The following is a 19708-nucleotide window of genomic DNA, read 5'->3' on the forward strand; positions in this document are numbered from 1 at the left end:
AAGAAAGGAAGACCTTACAAAGGTATTATATTTGCCTTGCTCCAAGAGCACTAGCGGGACTCGAATTCAGGACCTCCCGGATCCAAAATTTGTCTTCTTAGTTCTTACCACTAGATCAAACCCTTGGAGTTTATTTTTTACCTTCTTAACGAGTACTCTTAATACACTTATTAGCATGGCACAAAAATAAAGCTGATGAAAGCGCAAAATAAGGATTTAACAGTTGCAACCATGACATAATCAAATCATATGTTCAAAAGCATGTTAGTTTAGAACACCAACTGGGAGTGTAATGGAATTTCATTATTTGACAACTTCCCAGTCTAGAGGTGAGCTACATATTTTAGTGATAATAATCTACAAACAAGGAACATAATGTTTGCTAAAAAAACCAAGAAACATGATGTCCATTTGTTCAAAGCTTAAATATAAATATTCAGTTTAACAGGAAATTAAATTCTGGACGCCCCGTCAAAGAAAGTGATATCTTCAACTAGAGCTTGAATCATTCAACCTTGCTGCTGCAGATGCATAACTAACACTACTATCCCTTGTACTATGGCACTGACTGGACTGCTCATAGCGAAGAAAGTTGATTTTTATTTTTGTTTGACAGTCCTTCAGCATCTGGTAAATTTGCAAGATATTGAAGTTAATATAATAATATAAGCATCAAATAAAAAAAAAATCATTTAATGTTGTAAGCTGCAACAATATGGATGAAAAACACTATCAACAATATCAACAACAATACAACAATTATATTCCTTTTTGCTTAAAGTTATAGTTGGACTCTCAAATTTGGCAAGAGTTACTTGCATCAAAATTTAAAAGGAACTTACATGGAGAAAAACACTAATTGGATGGCGTCCGCAGATTGTATTGTCATACTCTAACAGATACTTTTTGAATGAATCAGGGTCTCCAGATTCTATGATATCCATGCCCATCTTGTCCAAGGCCTCAATGGATTTGTAAATAGGCCCATGTTTTTTGTCATAGTGCGTGTAATTGAATCTGACATAAAATACCAGTCACAAAACACACGATCAATACCAACTTCAAACTAATGATAGATATGAGATATTCATCAGAATACATAGATATGGACAATAAGAAAAGATAGTGTACTATAGATATTGCTAATGAACAGTCACCACTAAAATCATAATTACCAATGAAGTATATTATTATCTTAAGTCTAAACATGTAAGAAAGAAGTACATACCGAGATCCCCAATGACAAAAATCGGATGAAATAGAAAAGAAATTAGTGGGGTCATCGACAAACTGAGCAAGAATCTGTCCATACATAGCTTCATTCTCAGCACTAACAGCGCCAACTAAAATGGGTACAATTTTCACCGGGTGCCTGCGCCAACATTCAAACTCAATCTCTGTGCAAATTTCAAGAACTGAAACTCCTTCAAATGTAACAAAACTTACCCTTCAAATACTTTAGCGAGATATGGCAAGTGCATTTCCATGCTATGTTCAGCTTCATCAACTCGAATATCCATCGTTTCAAATTTTCCTGTAGCTTTAAGCTGCTCATTTACTGGTAAAACAAAGGAAAATTAAATGTGTAATCAGTAAAGGCAGAAGCCAATATTGAAGTCAAACAAAATGAATCAACTCTAAATAAATCAGTTCAAATACAACAACTCATTCATATTTTATACGATTAACACTACCTTCCAAATCAATAGGCAGGTCCCCAATGGGTGTCTTGTAGACTGTTGCAGTTGAAAGAGCACACTTTGGAGTATAATAGTGGTGAGAAGGACCAAGTAGGAAAACACGTTTACTGAAATCACAAAATAAAAAATAAATAATAGCATCATCAACAACAACAGTGCACAACTTAGCAGGGAACAAGGCAGCCATTTTTTTTTAAAAGGCGAGTATAGGATTGGTCAGAGGAACAAACAAGAAATTAACTTACATGTTAGATGGATCAATGTTTCCAAAGGCATATGCAGCAGCTCGTCCTGAATAGGAATAACCTGCATGTCTAACACAACAATCCAATGCAGCACAAACACATTAGCATAGTTTATCTTAAAAATCATTAAATCATAAATAAATAAATAAAGCAAATTGAACTCCTCGAAAACTTGAAGATCAAAATTTCATTTGAAAAATCAATCTCAGTCCCTTACTTTTTCACTCAAACATGGGTTACAATATCAAAAGTCTAATTACATTCACTTACGGTGCTATTACACCCCGTACATCAGAAGATTTAGTCAAACCACACGAATTCAGCCATCCTTCCAGTTCTTCCGAAAGCTGCTTAGCTGAAAAAATAAATTAACAGAAAGTCAGAGACAGAAATATTAAATTGAAATTTTGCCAGTCACAAAGGTTTTAATTCAACATCTTAATTTTCAATACCGTAGAGAATCACAGTCAAACGCAACCACAATTGCAATTACACATTGGAGCCAATCTTTAATATTATAGAGAATCGCAGTTGCAGTCAAATGCAACGAATGCAACCTAACTCGCGTCGCAAGTTGGGATTACAAAACAACTATAGACTGAGAAACTTCAATTTTCTCAAAGCTTCACTCTTTTGGAAGATGTTTCAAGCCATCAAATCATATACATTATAAAAAATTCAATCTTATATTCAAAATTCGGCTACTACAATCTAACATAACAGTTTTTTATACTAACAAAACCTCAATGCAATACAAGTTGCATGTGACTGTGATTCTTTGCAATATCAAGAATAGTGTTAACATGACAGTTATTTAATAAACCTAACATTAACCACCAAATTGAAATAGTAAACAGAAACAAACACTAATTAAAAGCTAAAAAAAATTAAAATAAAAAATAAAAACCTAATATTTAGAATCTTGATCAGAAAAATTGAAGTGAAGATTGATGATGGAATCAAAAATTGTTTGAAGAAACTTACGATTATCAGTGTACCAAGAACCAGCATGAGATGGTTTTCTGACTTTGGTGACCATGATGATTGATGAAAGAGGATTTGAGAATTTAATAAAACCCTAAAATTGAAGAACGAGTTTTTGTTCTTTGCGTGTGCTATTAATACTTTCTTAATAACTTGTCTTAGAGGACAGACAACTCTTTAAGCAAATCCCATGTTGTTTTTCTAGATTAAGATTCAATTTTATTTTATTTTTTTACGTAAAGATTAAGATTCAATTTTGACAAACAATCATATCTAGATTTGGATTTTCTAGAGTGAATAAAGTATAAAATAACAAAATAAATATATATATATCTTTAATTTTTTTTTTTATAAGCATATCTTTAATGGTGGATTCACCATCTTTAATTTATTAATTGAGGTTGATATTATTTATTGGGTCTTGCTAACCAGTGCTTCCGGGGCACTAGTTAAGGAACCAAAAGAATAAATAAAATAAAAGTTGTGCATGGAAAACATCAAAATATAGACTTTTGTTGTATTGACTACACAATTTCCAAGTAAAACTTTCTAAATTTGAATCCTTAACAAGTGTCCTTGGGGCACTATTTAGCATTTGCCTTATTTATTTTATACTAGTAAATTGCACATTTAAGTTGGCTTGAGATGAAGTCCATTAAATTTTTTACGGAGAGTTTGCCGCTTATTTAAATTTTATAAGAGAGTCAAAAGATTAGTCTCTGCAGTTATATGCAGAAAATATCTAATTTAGACCAAAAAAAATACACTTAATCTCTAGAAAACATCTTCAATTTATTATGTATTTAATCAACAACTTTGGTGTTCATGTGAGATTTAAAGATATTTGATATTTATGTCACTTTAATTTTGTTTTATTAAGCATTTTATCATTTTATATTATTAAATTGGATGTTGTGAATTTATTACTCCCTCTGGTCATATATACAAAGAACACATTGAGAAAAACATACATATCAAGAGGCTTATTTTTTTATTAAAAATTCTAAAATATTATGTGTTATTCCAAAACTAACATTAGGAATGTGTCTGTGTAATTAATGCATAACATTAGAATAGGTTGCATTTTATACAATTTAATAAGGGTTTTTATAAAATAAGGGTTTTTATAAGAAACACTCTTTAAATTTATTCTTTATTAAATAGATAATCTCTCATATACCCTTATTAAATTGTATAAAATGCAACTTATTCTAATGTTATGCATTAATTACACAGACACATTTTTATAAAAAAAGGACAAAAGAAAAATTTCAAAGTGTTCCTTTATATAGGACAAGAGGAGTAGTTGATTATTTTTTTTAGTTTTAACGACACTGAATTACATTGTTGAATAGATGAATAATTTTTAAAACAAAAAAGGAAAAAGAAACCATGTTATGTCTTTTAAATAGTATCTCATATTAGATGAGTCATATATGATATGGAGGTAGGGTGGCCTGCAAAGAATACATAAAAGTCTATGGATTCTCATCTGCTAAAGCCAATTTGAAAGTATAATCCAAAAAAACACAATTTTCCACCAAATAATTTCGAGAATGTTGATAGCATTTCTCAACTTTCTGTTTATGTTTCCATTAGGTGGCAAGCGTGTTGGATGGTCCAAATTGAATGTAGATGGTGCAGTGACAATGCAATCCCAACATGCAACTGTAGACTTCAAAAAGTTTTGAATAGCAGCAGAGGGATGTAGAGAGTGAAAAGCTAACAAAATAACAACCGGATCTAGATCCTCTCCAGCTCATCCTCTTCTGCTGCCAACAACTATTGAGTTTTAAAATTGTTACTTTTACTATGAGTCATTGGATGAAGAGCAACAGAGATGACAGAACAGAAAGGGCAGTAGAGAATCCAATTTCATAACGACCAACAATTATTCAAAAAACTATGAAGAGCTATGTAGGCTTTTGTAGTATTCTGTTATTCTTATCATGTCACCAAAAAAACAAATGCACAACTCAATCTTAAAAGACTAATTCAAAACTAATTTTGATGCCCCCTCATATGCACAAATCAGCTTAAATACTCAAGAAAAAAAAAAAAAAAAAAAAAAAAAACTGTAAGACAACATTAACAATAAATATGATGACAAATGTAGTGTGCTATACAATACCAGTAAAAATAGAATGGGGTGAATGACAATTTAACAACATAGATAATCATCAAACCCCAGCAAGTTGAATTTTTTTTGTGTTTGCAAGCTGAACAAATCCAATCACTCATCACCTCAATCAAACCAATAAATAGAATCATGTACTGATTTTACAACTGCAAAAACCCTCGGAACATATACCCCCCCTGTAATTGCAAAACAAATACTATAACCAGGGTTTCTAACCCCTAATATTCCAATCTCTACAAAACTGCTACCGAAAAAATAATTCAATCATAGCACCCATCACGGAGTTGACAAAATGAAGAAAATATACCTGCAATCAAAAGGAAAATAAATCCATTCAGACCAACCACATAAATGTCATCATTGATAAAAACAATGTATAGCAAAGAACATGTAGCAAGTTATCAAATGATTTAACTCTTCTTAAGCTAACTGGTTTCCATCTTAAGCCCCAAATGCCAAAAACCAACAATTTCTTCCGGGGAGGGAAGCTGAGAAGAGGAGAAATTTTGGCTTGAAAACAATTCGCAGGAGACACATCAAGAAAAGTCAGTGAACATCATGAATCAGCATAACAAAAACAGTAACTCAGACTTCAAACCGTCAGATTTCATCGATGTCAAAGTTCTATTTTAAGTTAAAATTAATATACATGATTCCTATTTTTTTGTAGAGCGGTGACAATGTGCGATTTGAATCTATGACCACATTCAAACTATCCAAACCCTACACCACTAACCCAATCTTAGTGGTCAACACAATACGTCTTTGCTCTTTGATAAATAAGCTGAATTAACTATAGGCTTCTATGTTTTTAGAAGAGTTTATAATGATTTTCTGAATTTCCATTACACGATTAAAAGTAAAATTGTACCTCCTAAAACTATATTTAAAAATAAACCACCATAAAAGCACCGGGTTTGGCAGTACCACTTCAACACGTTAAGTGCATTAGTTTTTGCCTACCCTTCGTTCTTGGTCTATGCTGTATTCTCTGTTCAGTTGTACAATTGATATTCTTTATTTCTTTTTTCATATGGAAACATCACTTAAAGGCCATTGACAATGGCAATCATTCCCCAAAATGTTTTGGGTAATAGATCTGATACCTTTTGGATTAGGCCATAAGCATTTCAATTTAATACTTACCCTGAATCTTAAACAAGATCTATTTCTCACACAAACTCATCATAAATCAATACAAATTAGAACATGATAATCCTTTTCCCCAGCTGAGAATGCATAGCATCCGGACTAGTATAAAACCTTATCGATAGCTTGCTTCTGCCAAACCACCTAACATCGTAGACTGCACTCAAGAGTCGAGCCATCAGCATCAAATTGTGATTCCATGATGCATGCCGATATCATTTATCAATTTGTACTAGTTACTAATAAGTAAAACTGTAAAAGTTTTGGCAACTTTTACTATCTTTACTAGTTACTACCACAAGTAGAACTATTCTAATATAACCTAACCTCTCCATTAGTGTTATGAATACAGAAATTAGGATCTCAACTTTGACAGCAAACAACAGAAAAGAGAACGCCTATTATGATTATGCGTAAGTCCAGAAATATACACTTAACATCTTAGACTGCACTCAAGAGTCGAGCCATCAGCATCAAATTGTGATTCCATGATGCATGCAGATATTATTTATCAATTTGTACTAGTCCAGAAATATACACTTAATTTTTTAACCAACAGAAAAGACATGGTATAACATTCCATAAAACATAAATCACAATTTCAGTTAATGGTATAAGCATTTAAAACTTTCAGATGCTACTAAATCTCCCAAAAGTTTCTAAACAATTTAGAAGATCTACTGCGATAGACAAAACTGTAGTAAAGGAATAGTATTCTTACCTGTCTTTGAATGGAATGTAGAAGCCTTCAAAAATATTGAAGAAGAAAATAGAAGCACTAATTTTGCCTCTATAAAGAATGACAAATCAAAGAAGAAAACTTAAAATTGCTCCAAGATGTAATTGAGTCTTGGAACACGCCGACGAAACAATGGTTCAAGTCGGAAAGTTGGAGCATCAAACTGCCACCCATCATACATCTCATTCCATGCTTGCACTATGTCATCAATTTTGAACCCTGTCATCGTGAAAATTGGTTTGTCAGTTCCCTAAAAAATTTGAAACTAGAAAGGTATCAGATAAATGCACACACAATGAACAATTTTTCCCCAACCCATACCTTCCATTGCTGTTTCATTAGAACAATGGTTCTTTATCATAACACCAATGTCAGTTGTAGAAGCTCCAGCTAGTTCAAATTTTTCAACTGCAACCTCCAAACATTCCTCCCATGTTGGTAATCCTAGCTTGAACTCCACAACAGAACGCTCGTACAATAAGGTACCCCATAAAAGATATATCTGTATCCTCATCTTTGAAGCCTGCTCTTCAGCTTCCTCGGAAGAAACATCCCTGAAAAGACCGTGCAAACCCATTTTCTGTAACTGTGAATTATATTTATCTAATTTAGATAGTCCATTCAACCGCTGTTCCTCAAGCTCCTCCCACATCAACATCCCTTTCTCCATGCCGTCCTCTGCCTTGTTATAGAGCTGTAGAACCTCCTCAAAAGGGCCAACTTCGAACTCCTTATTGTTTGCAAGTAAATAACCCCAGCATAGCTTTGCTTGCTCAAACTGCTGATACCCAAGAGCAAGGAGTCCCTCATAAAAGTCTGGTTTGATTTTCACAGATTCTTCGTATCTCATTTCCGCTTCCTTGTACTCCTTCTTAGCCCACTCATATGCAGCTTTAACATGCTCGAAAGAAGCATCTGTCGACCCTTCCTCCTGACAAGGCACTTGCCTCCTTGCCTTAGACAGGTGAACATTTCCCCAATTAAACAAAGCCAAAGCAGCCATCTCTTGAAACTTATCTGCAGCAATATCAAACAGCTCTTGAGCACCATCACTCGTCACCGCATCCTCCATCGCCTCCGAATATAGCTTCATCCCAACCTCATGAATATCCAGATACGAATCAGAATCAAACCCAACATGGTTCTTAAACAGCCTCGCAAACTGAACAAGCCAATCCTCCACAGTAAGCATCTTATTATTCCGGTCTCCAACCCCATTCTCCCTTCTGACCTCACCACTGCTTGGCTTTTCATCATAACGTGGCTCCTTATCCAAATCCACCTGCGTAATATACAACCGAATCGAACCAAGCACATGACAACCCTCAGCTAACCTCAACTCAGAAGTAGTAGTAATAGTAACCAAATCACCTTCCCTATCCTTATACTTCACAAGAACACCCTTCAACCCCGGAAACTTATCCCTTATCACATCCCTCACCAACTTCATACTACAATTCACAGGTAACTGCGCCCACCTAATATCCTCTCCGTATATCAACTTCACAGTCCTAGTAACCGTTTTATCTTCCTTAACAACTTCTCTACTATCCTTATCCTTAGAATCTTTACCCTTCACATTAACATTCCCAACATTGTTTTTCTTCTCATCAACAACATTCTTACTTTTCCGCTCTTCCTCGCCTTCCCCTTTATGTCCTTTCTTCTTCTTAGTAATCTTCTCCCTAACAACTTTCCTAAACCTTGCAGCAGGTGCCTCCACCTGCTGCAAAGCAGCCAAAGCAATCTCAGTCTCATCGATCGTAATCCCTTTCTCATCCATAGTAATCCTCAAACTATCAAGAATCTCCAACGCGGTCAAATTATTGGGTTCAGCATTCAAAACAACCCTAACATCTCTCATAGCCAAATCTAACCGATTCAAGGATTCATAACACTTAGCTCTTTTCAAAAGAGCTTTACTATACCTCGGCGAAACCTGTAAAGCAAGATTGCACTCATTGATTGCTCTAGGGTACTCACCAAGACCCAATTGCATATAACACATAGCCATATTTGTATGAAGATGTGCAACATCAATATGATTTTTAGGAAGAAGTTTAAGGGCTTTTTCGTACTTTAACATAGCACCTTCATTGTCTTTTTTCTGGTAAAAAAGTTTGTTACCTTCTTCTCTTAACTCTTGTGACATGTTGATAAACATCGCTGTATCATCGTCTAATGCTTTTGATGATGATGAACGTTCGTAACCACCACCACCACCACCTTTGTTGTTCTTTGATTTTGGTGATTCATGATGTTCCTTCTTTTTTCCAGCTGGTTTTCCCATCGATCTATGAATATTAATCAATCAAAATCAAAATGATAATAATAAGAGAGAGATTTATTATTTGAATTGAAGATGAAAATGAAATGAAATGAAATGAAACAAATTTAGAGAATTATTATGATTTATTGATTGGTGTATTTATTATATGGAAAATGCTTATGTGATGATTGGGTTGAGAAATTGTGATGATTCTTTTTCTTTCTTGTGTTTGTGTATAGAGATAGGTTAAGGTTAGGGTTTGATTTTTGATTGATTCTTTCTTTTTTGTGAAGTCAACGTCGATGGATTGAAGGGGGTGTGAAATGAAAAATAGGGTGGCCTAAAATAAAAGGGTGGGTGTCTTTTGTTCTGGAGGAAAATTGGGGGGGAAAGCACCAAACGACACTCAAAAATGGGAAAACGCTGTGATTATGGCCCCCACTTATTTGGCTTTTTAGGGGATATATGGTAAAAATATATATATATATATATATATATATATATAATCCTATGATTATTTTTTAAAAATTTTTTGACAAAATAATCCTATGATTTTCAAGAGAAAAGAATTATGAAATTCAAAAATTAGAAGAAAAAAATAAGTCACTATGTTTGATCTAGTGGTGAACGATTTGGATAGTATGCATGAGATTCTAGGTTCGATCTTCATTGTCAACTTTGTAAAAAAAAAAATTAGATAAGAAATTGTTTTATCTAGTAATAACCAAAGTTTAGATTTGTCTTAATGATTTCCCCAGTTGAATTAAATTCAATTATTTGGTTTTAACACGTGGATTTTTTCCTTTTTAATGGTTTTTTACATTTGACATTTTCTTTTTTGACATTTTCTTAGTTCTTCTTATTCACATTCAATCATTCATTCATAGTGAGACAACACATGAATTTGATTTTCTCTTTTCATGGCGGCTGTACTGTTGTTGGGTCTGGGAATATTCCTATATATTTTGTTTGTCTTTACAAAAAAACTGCTTGATTGCTTCCTAAAAAAGATATCATTTTTTTTACAATATATTTTTTTCATTTTTTATCTTGTGTAATTTTTGGTTTGATATTTGTGATGTAATATAATCTACACCCTGTAAGATGAACTTTTAAAATCTGAGTTATATCTTTTAAATTAAATAGAAATATTGCAAATTATGTACATAGACTTTTCTTTCTTTTTCTGAACAGTTAATATTAATATCGTTAATAATTGTTAGCATTAATGTCAGTGTGTGAATTAAATATTTGATTTTCATTACTCTATTGCTTAATTTTGCCAAAATCATGATGAATTCTGAATTCAGCAAAGAGGCTTTTACAAAATCACGGTAGCCCAAGGTAATTTTGACAAAGTCACAATGATACCAAACACATAAAATTTTGTTGTACTCTCTTTAAAATGCCAGGTAAAAGCCAAACGACTGTAGGAAATGATTGATAAATAAAAGTCTGCTACATTTGAAATAATCCAAAAATAAATTTCATTAAACATAAAAAAAAAATGCAATTGGTTACAGAGCTGGAAAAGGGTCACTTTTATTTGTTGTATCTGGAAAGGGTCACTATTTACATGGCAAAGTAGTTACAACTGGCAGACATGTCAACCTTCAAAGCCACGAGGACCTCAGTGGCATACATTTATTTTACAAGTCATGTTTGCTATTTCTAAGCTGTCAACAATGATTTATTTTTGTGCCCACCTTTTCTTTTTCAACAGTAAAGCAATGCAATAGTACAAACTAAGGTGATAGATATTAAGAAGGGCTTTTGTTAGTTTCACATAAATAAGTTATACTGAAACCTTAAAGCCAATTATCACCACCTTCTGCCTTTTTCTTTTCTTTATCTCTTTCTTTTCTCCCTTCCAAACAAGGGCTCATATTCACTTTGTATTGTATCATTTGTGTGGTTTGAAATGGCTGTGAAAGTAACTTTACCTATGAGGAAAACAACCGTGAAGATGAGATGTTTTCTTTACAGTTCCAGCAGCAAGACAACAAACCCAACATTCCTGTCCCCACAGCATGTCCGATGTCCCTTTCTCGCTTGTGTAGAACTCTTACAAACTCATCTGTACTTAGGTTTCCGTCTTGGTTTGTATCAAACAAATGGAAAACAATATCAACCACGTTGTCCGAAAGAGATATGCCACAAACCTGCAATTGAAACAAAATATGAACTTGCCATTTTGGCCATGTAGTCTAAATCAAATTTAAAAAAATGGAGAAAACAAAATCAGACAAACACTTTTTACCATCTAAAGTCCACACCCCCCACAGCACATATATTCTAAAAAGAAGATAGCAGGCAAATTGGATTATATGGTGTGCAAAGATGATCATGTATTTAGAACTTAGATCCAAATACTAAGAGCAGAAAAGCTTTGTATTAGATGGTCCTCAATAGAGGCAGGCATTTCAATCCCATTTACTTAATAAGCCTCTGTATTAATGCAAAGCTTCCACAATCAAGAAATTGACTGAATAAAGGTGCCGAACATTAAGGGATTTCTTTTTTCACCACTGAGTGTTCTTTAGAATAAAGGATATAATAGTTAACCCTTAAACATCAGTATTAAGCATAAAAACGAAGATAAACGCCATACATGTGATGCTGCTCGCTGAAAATCATCTCTCGTCAACAGACCATTTACTTTTCCAAAACTGAAAAGGGCTAATGACAATGGAAATAGCTTTTTCCGTAGCTCTGCGAAGATTTTGAAGTCCTCAAAAGTGATGCGCACATCCTTAAAGCATGGATCATTATTCAATTCATCAACCCGTTCAAGCAACTTGCCTAGATGACTCATGTCAGCAGAAGCAACCATGGAGAGAGCAAAGTCCTTGGCTGAAATTGTTTTTCGAGATTTGTAGTCATAATGAGCAAACTCCAGCCTCAAAATCTACATAAATATTTGAGATTGTCATAGTTAATCGCTTCTCAGACCACTGTAGAAAATAATATTTATAGCTAATCGAAAGGAATAATCTTATATCCATATAAAATTTACAGTAGGGATTCCAATTCACACTAAAGAAATACTAGTAACACACTCTTTGATATTTGTTCATGTTCTAAAAACCAATTTATTTGCCTCATATAAGATCAATTTCTTAAGAGTATGGTGACTTCTAAAAGAATGGATCGATATTAAAATGTATTAAGGTGTGTTGCTACTTGCTAGCATTCCTCATCCACACAATAGTTTATCTAGAAGCATAAGCATCAAGTTATCCTGGTAAATCAAAACCATGTGTAATAAGCACCATGCAGACTTTTAATCATTTTCAGTATACTTTGCCTTTCCTTTTCAAAATAGATCTAAAAGAAATAAATACCAAGTGGCAAGCCTACACATACAACTACCATAACTGACAAAAGTAATTCCAGAGAATTAATCCGGGTGCTTCCTTTTGTGCCTAATTAATTAATATGACCAAGACTTAAAATTGCAAAAAATGAGAGTTCTTACTTATAACAATCACAGATTATATATAGAAGCATGTATGGGTTTTCTCAGTTATAATGCTACTATCACAGGTCACAACTGCCACAACATTAATAATATCTCAAACGTAAAAGTAAACAATTTTCTATATGCGCAATTATCAAAATAATCGTTCAGTGTGTGAAGCCCAATTTTTACAAAATTAACCCCTAATATAGATATACAAATTAAGACTTCATTGCTTGATTCAAGTTTGGCACAGAAAAAATGCTTGCAGATGTGTCAAGCATGCTTACCATTATCTTTTAAGCCATAACACCAGAAAACACAACGATACTTACACAGGGAGAAGAGCTTACAGTGCATTTGGAAGATAAAGAATCCTCCCTAACATAAGAGCAAAACACCAGAGAGAGGGTGGAAACTTGAGTGAAGCAAAACTGCCTAGTCCCTCAACATATCCATTATCCATAAAATAAAATCAATTAAACCCATAATGACATAAGGTGGGAATGGAACAACTAGAACTTACTTCATCATTTAAGTCTCGTAAAAATTGTACGAATTTATCAAGTTGGAGGGAACTTTTTCCATCTTTACCAAAAAAGTGTTCCAACAGCCCTCCATTTTCCACAGAATCATTCACGTTTAGACCAGTTCGCAGTCCATCCCTGTGTTGAACACCTTGTCGATGATGAGATCGCATCAATGCCATCACTTTCTTGAATTCTTCCTTGGTTATCTCCCTATATATGGGGGGAAACTAATTAACCTCATAAGATGAGGGGAACAAAACAATAGGGAATGATCATGCTCCAACAGGAGTAAAAATTCAATTCGTGATGCAGCTAGAACTACAAAGCAACAATTTGTGCAGCCTTGAAATTGATGCCACTGTCAACAAACAAATAGCAATGTGCTTGATCTAGAAACGTTATGAATTAATACCTTGTACCATTAAAGATCCTACATTGACTAGTGATATGAACGAGATAGTGGTTATAAGTGTGGGGCAACCCTCACCCCATGAGATAGCTTTTGGGTTGGAGTTAAATCCAAACTAAAATTCTGAGAAAACCATGGTTTAAATAAATAATAAGAATGCCATCACATTCTGTCCAAAAAAAAATAAGTAAAATGAAAATTATATCAAACAGAGAGTTAGAGATCAGGAGCCTGAAAGCAAGGTCGTGTTAAGCAACAAACCATAACAACAGATTTGCCACCATAACTTTATGCAAAACCTCAAGGATTAGGTATGTGGTTCTATTTTCTTAACCTTTTCATTTAACTCATTTTAAGCAAATTGAGACTTCACCACTTAAACTTGAATTTCCAAAGCGATACTAAAATTTCAAAGAAGTACCATGAGCACTCACCCATTATTGTCCACATCAAACATTTTAAATGCCACAGAAAAGCTTGATTCTGGGATGCTGAGTAGTGTTACAAAAAAGATATACCTGTTCCATAGAAAAATAAGGGTATTATGGACAAAAACAGACGTAGGTCATGAAGAGAAAAAGTGGAAAGGAGAACATAATTAGCCTAAGAGCCTTAGACAAAGTATCAGCAGGGCCATTTGTGGACAGCTTGATCCTAGAACCAGATCCTACTTAGGCTGCTTGCCCCCACTCTACTCTAGCCCATTTCCCACACCAGGACTAAGATGGCTTTTGCAACAAAAAGGTAATACTCGCTATACCATAAACACAAAGAAAAGAAAAACTATTAACAAAGAACATGATAAGTAGAGAGAATATAGTTGACTCACTCTTTAAAAGATATAAGCCCGTCACTGTTAACATCAAAAAGCATAAAAAATTCTGAAGGAGAGCAGCGTAAATGACCAGGGTTTCTTTCTCCTCTCAAGTATCCATCTCTAACAAGGTGAGATTCAGATGGAGGGAAAACAGGAACTACAGCCCTCATTAGGTCTGCAGGTATCATGAGTACTTCTCCTTCTGGTGATCGATAAGATGCAAAGTATTCAAAAACCTTTATGAAAAGGAGTAAAGATTGTCAATATACAAATCACACTTCAAAAGGGAACTAAGAGAAACCATCAGTTTCATTCAATGGAAGTATATAACAAAAGTTTATGATCTGGTTTTTCTTTCTTACAAACAAGCTTATAAAATCATCAGATTGCTTCAGTATAGAAAATGGGGGGAGAATTACATAATTCCCTACAAGGCCCCAACTTTTTGCTTCAGCTAAAAACATACATAAAAAATGGTAGAATTGTCTTAGTTTTATGGAAAGTTAATTACATTTTATATCCAGGGCCTAATTGATGAACTGTGTTAATAACTGGCTTTCATTCCAGGGGAGAGTATAGTTTTGAAATACACATATTTTAGCTTACTTTCAGCAAAATAAATACAACTTGTGATGAGAACAAACCTACCTTGAAATCAAAATGGATGATGAAACAAATAAGTTAAATTGGAAGATTTGCCGAATGATGGCAAATGATAATTACTGAACGTCGTTAAGGATAGGTTATGGTTAATTGATTACATCAATTGAACTTAGTTCGTTTATACTTGAGAAAAAAGTGATTTCAAAATTCACTTACAAAAGTGGAGTGACTGGAAAAATAGTAAATTTCATGACATGTCAGTGTAAAACCATTTTATTGGGGACCATATATATCTTTAAATTATGACACTGATTAAATAAGGAGTTTTCTTTCTCTTCTTTTTTGTTGTCTGTAAACAAAGTGCCAAACAACACAAATTAGTTTAATGGCCATATATTGTCAACATAAATTAGTTTCACACTAATGTCCAATAGAAGTCCTCAATTTTTCATTCCATGCCATTAATAGTCGATTTCTATTGAATGTCAATGTAAATTAGTAATTTTGACTCACAATCCATTGCATATAAGTTCAGTAGAGCACTAGAGCATCTCCAACGAGGGTTTTATGATTGAGTTTCAAACATTATGCAACATTTCCATAATTTTTTGTTCTATTGGAGCACATCTACATGGCAATTTGAGTTTCATAAAAAAAATTGCAGAATACCTTATTTAAGCTATACTTCCATAAGAGTATATAATTAATTATGCTTGCAATCAATCAGCAAAAGAATTAACTAAGTTATCATATATTACGATTTGCTTAAATAAGCACAATTAGTTACTTACTTAGATTATTTCCATTGGATATGCTCTCTCAGAGAAAGATACTTAAAAATTTTGATTACTAAAAATAGAAGATATATCTATTGAAATTAAACACACAACATTTCCGAAATCTAGTAAAGCATAGAAAAATACCTTTTCGGGAGGACTTCGCAACCGAATTCGCTTCTCATAGTTGAAGAAAACTTTTCTCCTATATGCTTCTGCAATTCATCAACCAAAACACAAATCACGATTTAAAAATCTTATAAAATCAAATAAAAATAAATAAATGTTATTAATATTATTATATGATTAAATAATAAATTGCGGGAGAGAAACTTGCCTCCAAAAAGGAAGGTACTAGAAGTTTCAGGTAAAGACAATTTGGAAAAGAATGAGGAAGGTGAAAAACGACGTTGATTTTGGTCTTCGGAATTAGGTGTTGACCAGTGGTCAACGAAGGAAGAGATTGAGAATTGAAAAGGAGTTGAATCAAAGTCGGTGGTGTAGAGAAGAAACCCTAGACTCGTGCCTGATACGATGGCGGCGAGAAGAGTGTTCCGAGAGATCAGTGTCGACGGCGAAGATGGTGATGTTGAAGGGTGGAGGATTTGGAACCGTTGGATTGAAAAATGGCGGGTGAAGGGTGAAATGGATTTTCTGAGAGTGGAGAAGATAGACATGGTCAAATTGAAGTTGAGCTTGTTTGTTGGAACTTGGAACTACGACTATTGAGCTAAGGACAAATCTATTATCTATCCACTAATCCGTTACGAGAGGTTAATTACCTAAATTTTTATCTTCATTTTAAATTAATAAAAAATCAACTTTGTTGAAATTGATAGACATTATGCCTTCAAACTCTAATCACTCCACATTATGTGCATTCATTTTTAATTTTTTTGGCATTTCGTCTATCAATGAAAAATGTACGAGTTTAATGAAGAAAAAAAATGTATGAATTTAAGTATGTGACTATTTTTTTTTTTGAACAAAAGTATGTAATTATTTTGTTTTGATAGGAATAGAGGGACCTAAGCCCAAAGTATGCAAGTCTGTAACTATTAAATTACAATAAAAAATCAATTTTATTTAAAAACAAGTCTGTCTTTTTAACTCCCTCAAAAAAAAAAAAAGTCTGTCTTTTTAACATTTTATTTTTTATTATTTTACTATTTCTATTTGTTTTTCCTTTTTTATTTTATTATATTATAATTTTTATTATTCTTTTGTTTTTACTTTTTTTTTTCTTTCCACATTTTTCTGTCTTTTCCTTTTAGATTTTTTATTATTTTTCTTTATACTTTTTTTTTCTCTTTTTCCATATGATTGTGTTGATGTGAATTAGGTTGAGGAATGCCCATGTTGTTTTTAACATAGGAGAAGGATATTCTTGGGTTTTAAGTATTAGTGGTTAAGTTATATATTGATTATAGGAAAATGTTGAGTTTATAAGAGATGTGATTCATTAAACCAATGCTTTAAGATTTTGGGGGAAGATGAGACGTCTCCCTCTCTTGTTGTCCTGAAGCATTTGACCTGATATTTCTTCCGAGCTCCCAAACTCCGCAATGAGTGGTATTAGAGTTGTTGATTTTCAAGTGTGAGTGGTTAAGTCGTACATCGACTATGAATGAGAAGAATATTGGATTTATAAGAGAGATAACTCATTAACATAATATTTTAATATTTTGGATAGAAATGTGGCGTCTTCCCATGGGTAGAGCCAAGGCCCAGCAATCATGAGCAGTTGTCAGGGCTCTCGACCAATTTTTTGGTATTTTTAGGTGTTGGTTTAAGACAAAATTGAAATTTTTGGGAGTTTAATTTGGGCAAAACTGATATTTTTTTGTTGGACAATTTTTATATTATGTCACATGTGAAACGTTGTCCAACCTCTATAATTTGTCAGGTTCCACCACTCCTCTCTAATTATCGTAAAGCATTTAATTCGATGTTTCTTCGATCTCTCCCAAACTCTCCGACATATACCAATATTGTAGTCCCTTGGTATTGTTGTTGACAATCTGCACACTCCACTAGTCACTTAGTATTTTCAATTCATTGTATCTTGAATAAGTTGTTAATTATGATTGTCGCAAATCATGTTGCATTGTTGCAGACTGCAGCTAGCTGGCTTTGTCCAATGTATTCATTGTATCCAATTTAGAATTTCTCTTCCACAGCTGTGTGGAATATTCCATTTTTAAATTTATTTTAATTTTCAATTCCCATTTTTTATATATTCTTCTTTCTTTATTTCTTTTTTAGTGAGTACAGTTTTATTTTTCTACTATTCCAATTCCACTTATTTCCACAACTGTTCCAGTCAAATCTTCAAAACCCAAGACTAGTTCTTCCATCCAAGTCACAAAGATAAAGGGGTCAAATGTAAATTAGCATTTTAATAATGGAATCGGTTGTCTCTGATAACGTCCTTGCACCAAACACCTGCACAACCAAATTGCAATTAAACAAAACAAATTAAACAATAAAACACACGAATAATGCAAAATAAATAAATAAAAGGAACATAAAAAAATACCTTGCACCAAACGCAAAGCATAACGACCAACATAACGGAGACTTCACGGCAACAATGGAACCACAATTCAAACGTAACGAACGACGTAAACGGTGTAAACTGGAGATTGACGGCAAGCATAACAGAATGAACAAAAGCAACTTGATCCACCACTTGTTCAATTGAATTTAGAAAAATTTGAATCAACTCGTAAAGCACAAATCATATCCCAAATTATATGAGATTTCGTTTTAATTTTAGTTTCATTTTTTTCTAATTTAATTTTGAAAATTAAACGATCCAAAATTCTCCTTCCATAATCCATAGCAAATGTTATGTACAAAATGCAATTCTCATAATCCAGTATCACAGATCGATGCCGGAATCTTCCATAACTTCCGGCTCGGCGGCGGAATCTTCCATAGTTAATTCTTCGAGAACCTGCAAATAGATGTAAAAATTTCACAGATCTTGTTTATTCCTCACTCATCAGCCTTAGACATGACGGAAAGACGACTCTGTCTAGCTTCAAACCCCGATCTCCTCTTCTGTTGATGCGAAGAAGGACGAATCAAAGCAGTTAAAGCTCGTTTCACCCATTCACCTTCAACTCCACCGATTCTCACCAGCGAATTCTTCATGGCCGATCTACGCATATTGAGCCGAGTCGACGGATACGAATCAGCGTTGTTGATCGAATTTGAACCGTTGTTCTTGTGCAAACTGCAACGAAACAAACCAGGATGCGTCGTCGGAGAACACATACACGTTTTCTTCTGGATCTGGTGGTTGTGGTGGTGATTCCTCTTGCTGATGACGTGGCTTGGAACGTTCCGGTTCGGTGAAATGGAGCGTTGGTCGATGGGAAACTGAAAAGTGGAAAGTGAACCGGTGGATAGGTTGACACGTGTAGGTGAAGCCGATCGGTGATGATGATGGCTATGAGTTTCAGTGTGTGTTTTTGTTGAAGAAAGTGGAAGAGGTTGTTGAAGAAGCAAAGTTTGGTGAAGATGAAAACGGTGTGTTTCTATAACTACTGTATTTTGTTCTTGATGATGAAGAAGCCATGGTTGAAAAAGTGCAAAAGGTCAAAAAGGGAATTTTGAAAAAGAGTTTTTGTTGTTTTTTTCTCTTCTAGGTCCCTTTTGGGAAGTTGGTTCGGCAAACCTAGCGAGTCTCTGAGGCTGGTTTTATAGCGTTTAAAATGGAAGAAGGGTGTTATGGTAATTGACGATATAGGGTTGGTTAAGTTAACTAGGGTTAAGGTGTGGGGTGTCGCGTATAGAACGAGTTTGGGGATGGGTTAATTGTGATCTAACGGTTGGTTTGATGCGACGTGGTTATGGAAAATGACGAAAATTTGGTCTTC

General features: G+C 33.9%; 3 protein-coding genes and 1 pseudogene across 3 annotated transcripts; all 4 read right to left on the reverse strand.

The window, feature by feature from the left end:
- Positions 1–209: 209 nt before the first annotated feature.
- On the reverse strand, positions 210–3223 carry LOC123915435 (protein MEMO1). Its single transcript, XM_045966553.1, has 8 exons — positions 2930–3223; positions 2216–2300; positions 1946–2014; positions 1695–1807; positions 1447–1558; positions 1229–1372; positions 843–1017; positions 210–627 (listed from the first exon to the last, which is right to left on the reverse strand). The coding sequence occupies exons 1-8, from the start codon at positions 2982–2984 to the stop codon at positions 490–492; spliced, it is 891 nt and encodes a 296-aa protein (XP_045822509.1). The 5' UTR covers positions 2985–3223; the 3' UTR covers positions 210–489.
- Positions 3224–4994: 1771 nt separating this feature from the next.
- Positions 4995–9696, reverse strand: LOC123915445 (protein PHOX1-like). Its single transcript, XM_045966562.1, has 3 exons — positions 7279–9696; positions 6940–7176; positions 4995–5376 (listed from the first exon to the last, which is right to left on the reverse strand). Exons 1-2 carry the CDS (start codon positions 9245–9247, stop codon positions 7040–7042), a joined length of 2106 nt encoding a protein of 701 aa, XP_045822518.1. The 5' UTR covers positions 9248–9696; the 3' UTR covers positions 4995–5376; positions 6940–7039.
- A 1000-nt stretch (positions 9697–10696) lies between these two features.
- Positions 10697–16814, reverse strand: LOC123915451 (calcium uptake protein, mitochondrial). The gene is made up of 7 exons (XM_045966575.1): positions 16159–16814; positions 15969–16036; positions 14455–14678; positions 14060–14143; positions 13213–13426; positions 11838–12134; positions 10697–11388 (listed from the first exon to the last, which is right to left on the reverse strand). Exons 1-7 carry the CDS (start codon positions 16496–16498, stop codon positions 11170–11172), a joined length of 1446 nt encoding a protein of 481 aa, XP_045822531.1. The 5' UTR covers positions 16499–16814; the 3' UTR covers positions 10697–11169.
- Positions 16815–18513: 1699 nt separating this feature from the next.
- On the reverse strand, positions 18514–19539 carry LOC123915462 (annotated as a pseudogene).
- Between the last annotated feature and the right edge of the window lie 169 nt (positions 19540–19708).

The sequence above is a fragment of the Trifolium pratense genome, linkage group LG1, assembly GCF_020283565.1.
Source record: "Trifolium pratense cultivar HEN17-A07 linkage group LG1, ARS_RC_1.1, whole genome shotgun sequence".
In the NCBI taxonomy this organism is placed as follows: Eukaryota; Viridiplantae; Streptophyta; class Magnoliopsida; order Fabales; family Fabaceae; genus Trifolium; species Trifolium pratense.

What these genes read in the sequence shown, in the direction of transcription:
- LOC123915435 (XM_045966553.1), bottom strand. Translation starts at nt 2,984, where the DNA reads ATGGTCACCAAAGTCAGAAAACCATCTCATGCTGGTTCTTGGTACACT. An exon ending in CCTGCCTATTGATTTGGAAG is followed by an intron (nt 1,559 to 1,694) that starts GTAGTGTTAATC and finishes TTGTTTTACCAG; the next exon opens with TAAATGAGCAGCTTAAAGCT. An exon ending in CTCGCTAAAGTATTTGAAGG is followed by an intron (nt 1,373 to 1,446) that starts GTAAGTTTTGTT and finishes ATGTTGGCGCAG; the next exon opens with GCACCCGGTGAAAATTGTAC.
- LOC123915445 (XM_045966562.1), bottom strand. Translation starts at nt 9,247, where the DNA reads ATGGGAAAACCAGCTGGAAAAAAGAAGGAACATCATGAATCACCAAAA. An exon ending in TAATGAAACAGCAATGGAAG is followed by an intron (nt 7,177 to 7,278) that starts GTATGGGTTGGG and finishes TCACGATGACAG; the next exon opens with GGTTCAAAATTGATGACATA.
- LOC123915451 (XM_045966575.1), bottom strand. Translation starts at nt 16,498, where the DNA reads ATGTCTATCTTCTCCACTCTCAGAAAATCCATTTCACCCTTCACCCGC. An exon ending in TAGTACCTTCCTTTTTGGAG is followed by an intron (nt 16,037 to 16,158) that starts GCAAGTTTCTCT and finishes GATGAATTGCAG; the next exon opens with AAGCATATAGGAGAAAAGTT. An exon ending in GGGCTTATATCTTTTAAAGA is followed by an intron (nt 14,144 to 14,454) that starts GTGAGTCAACTA and finishes TCTATGGAACAG; the next exon opens with GTATATCTTTTTTGTAACAC.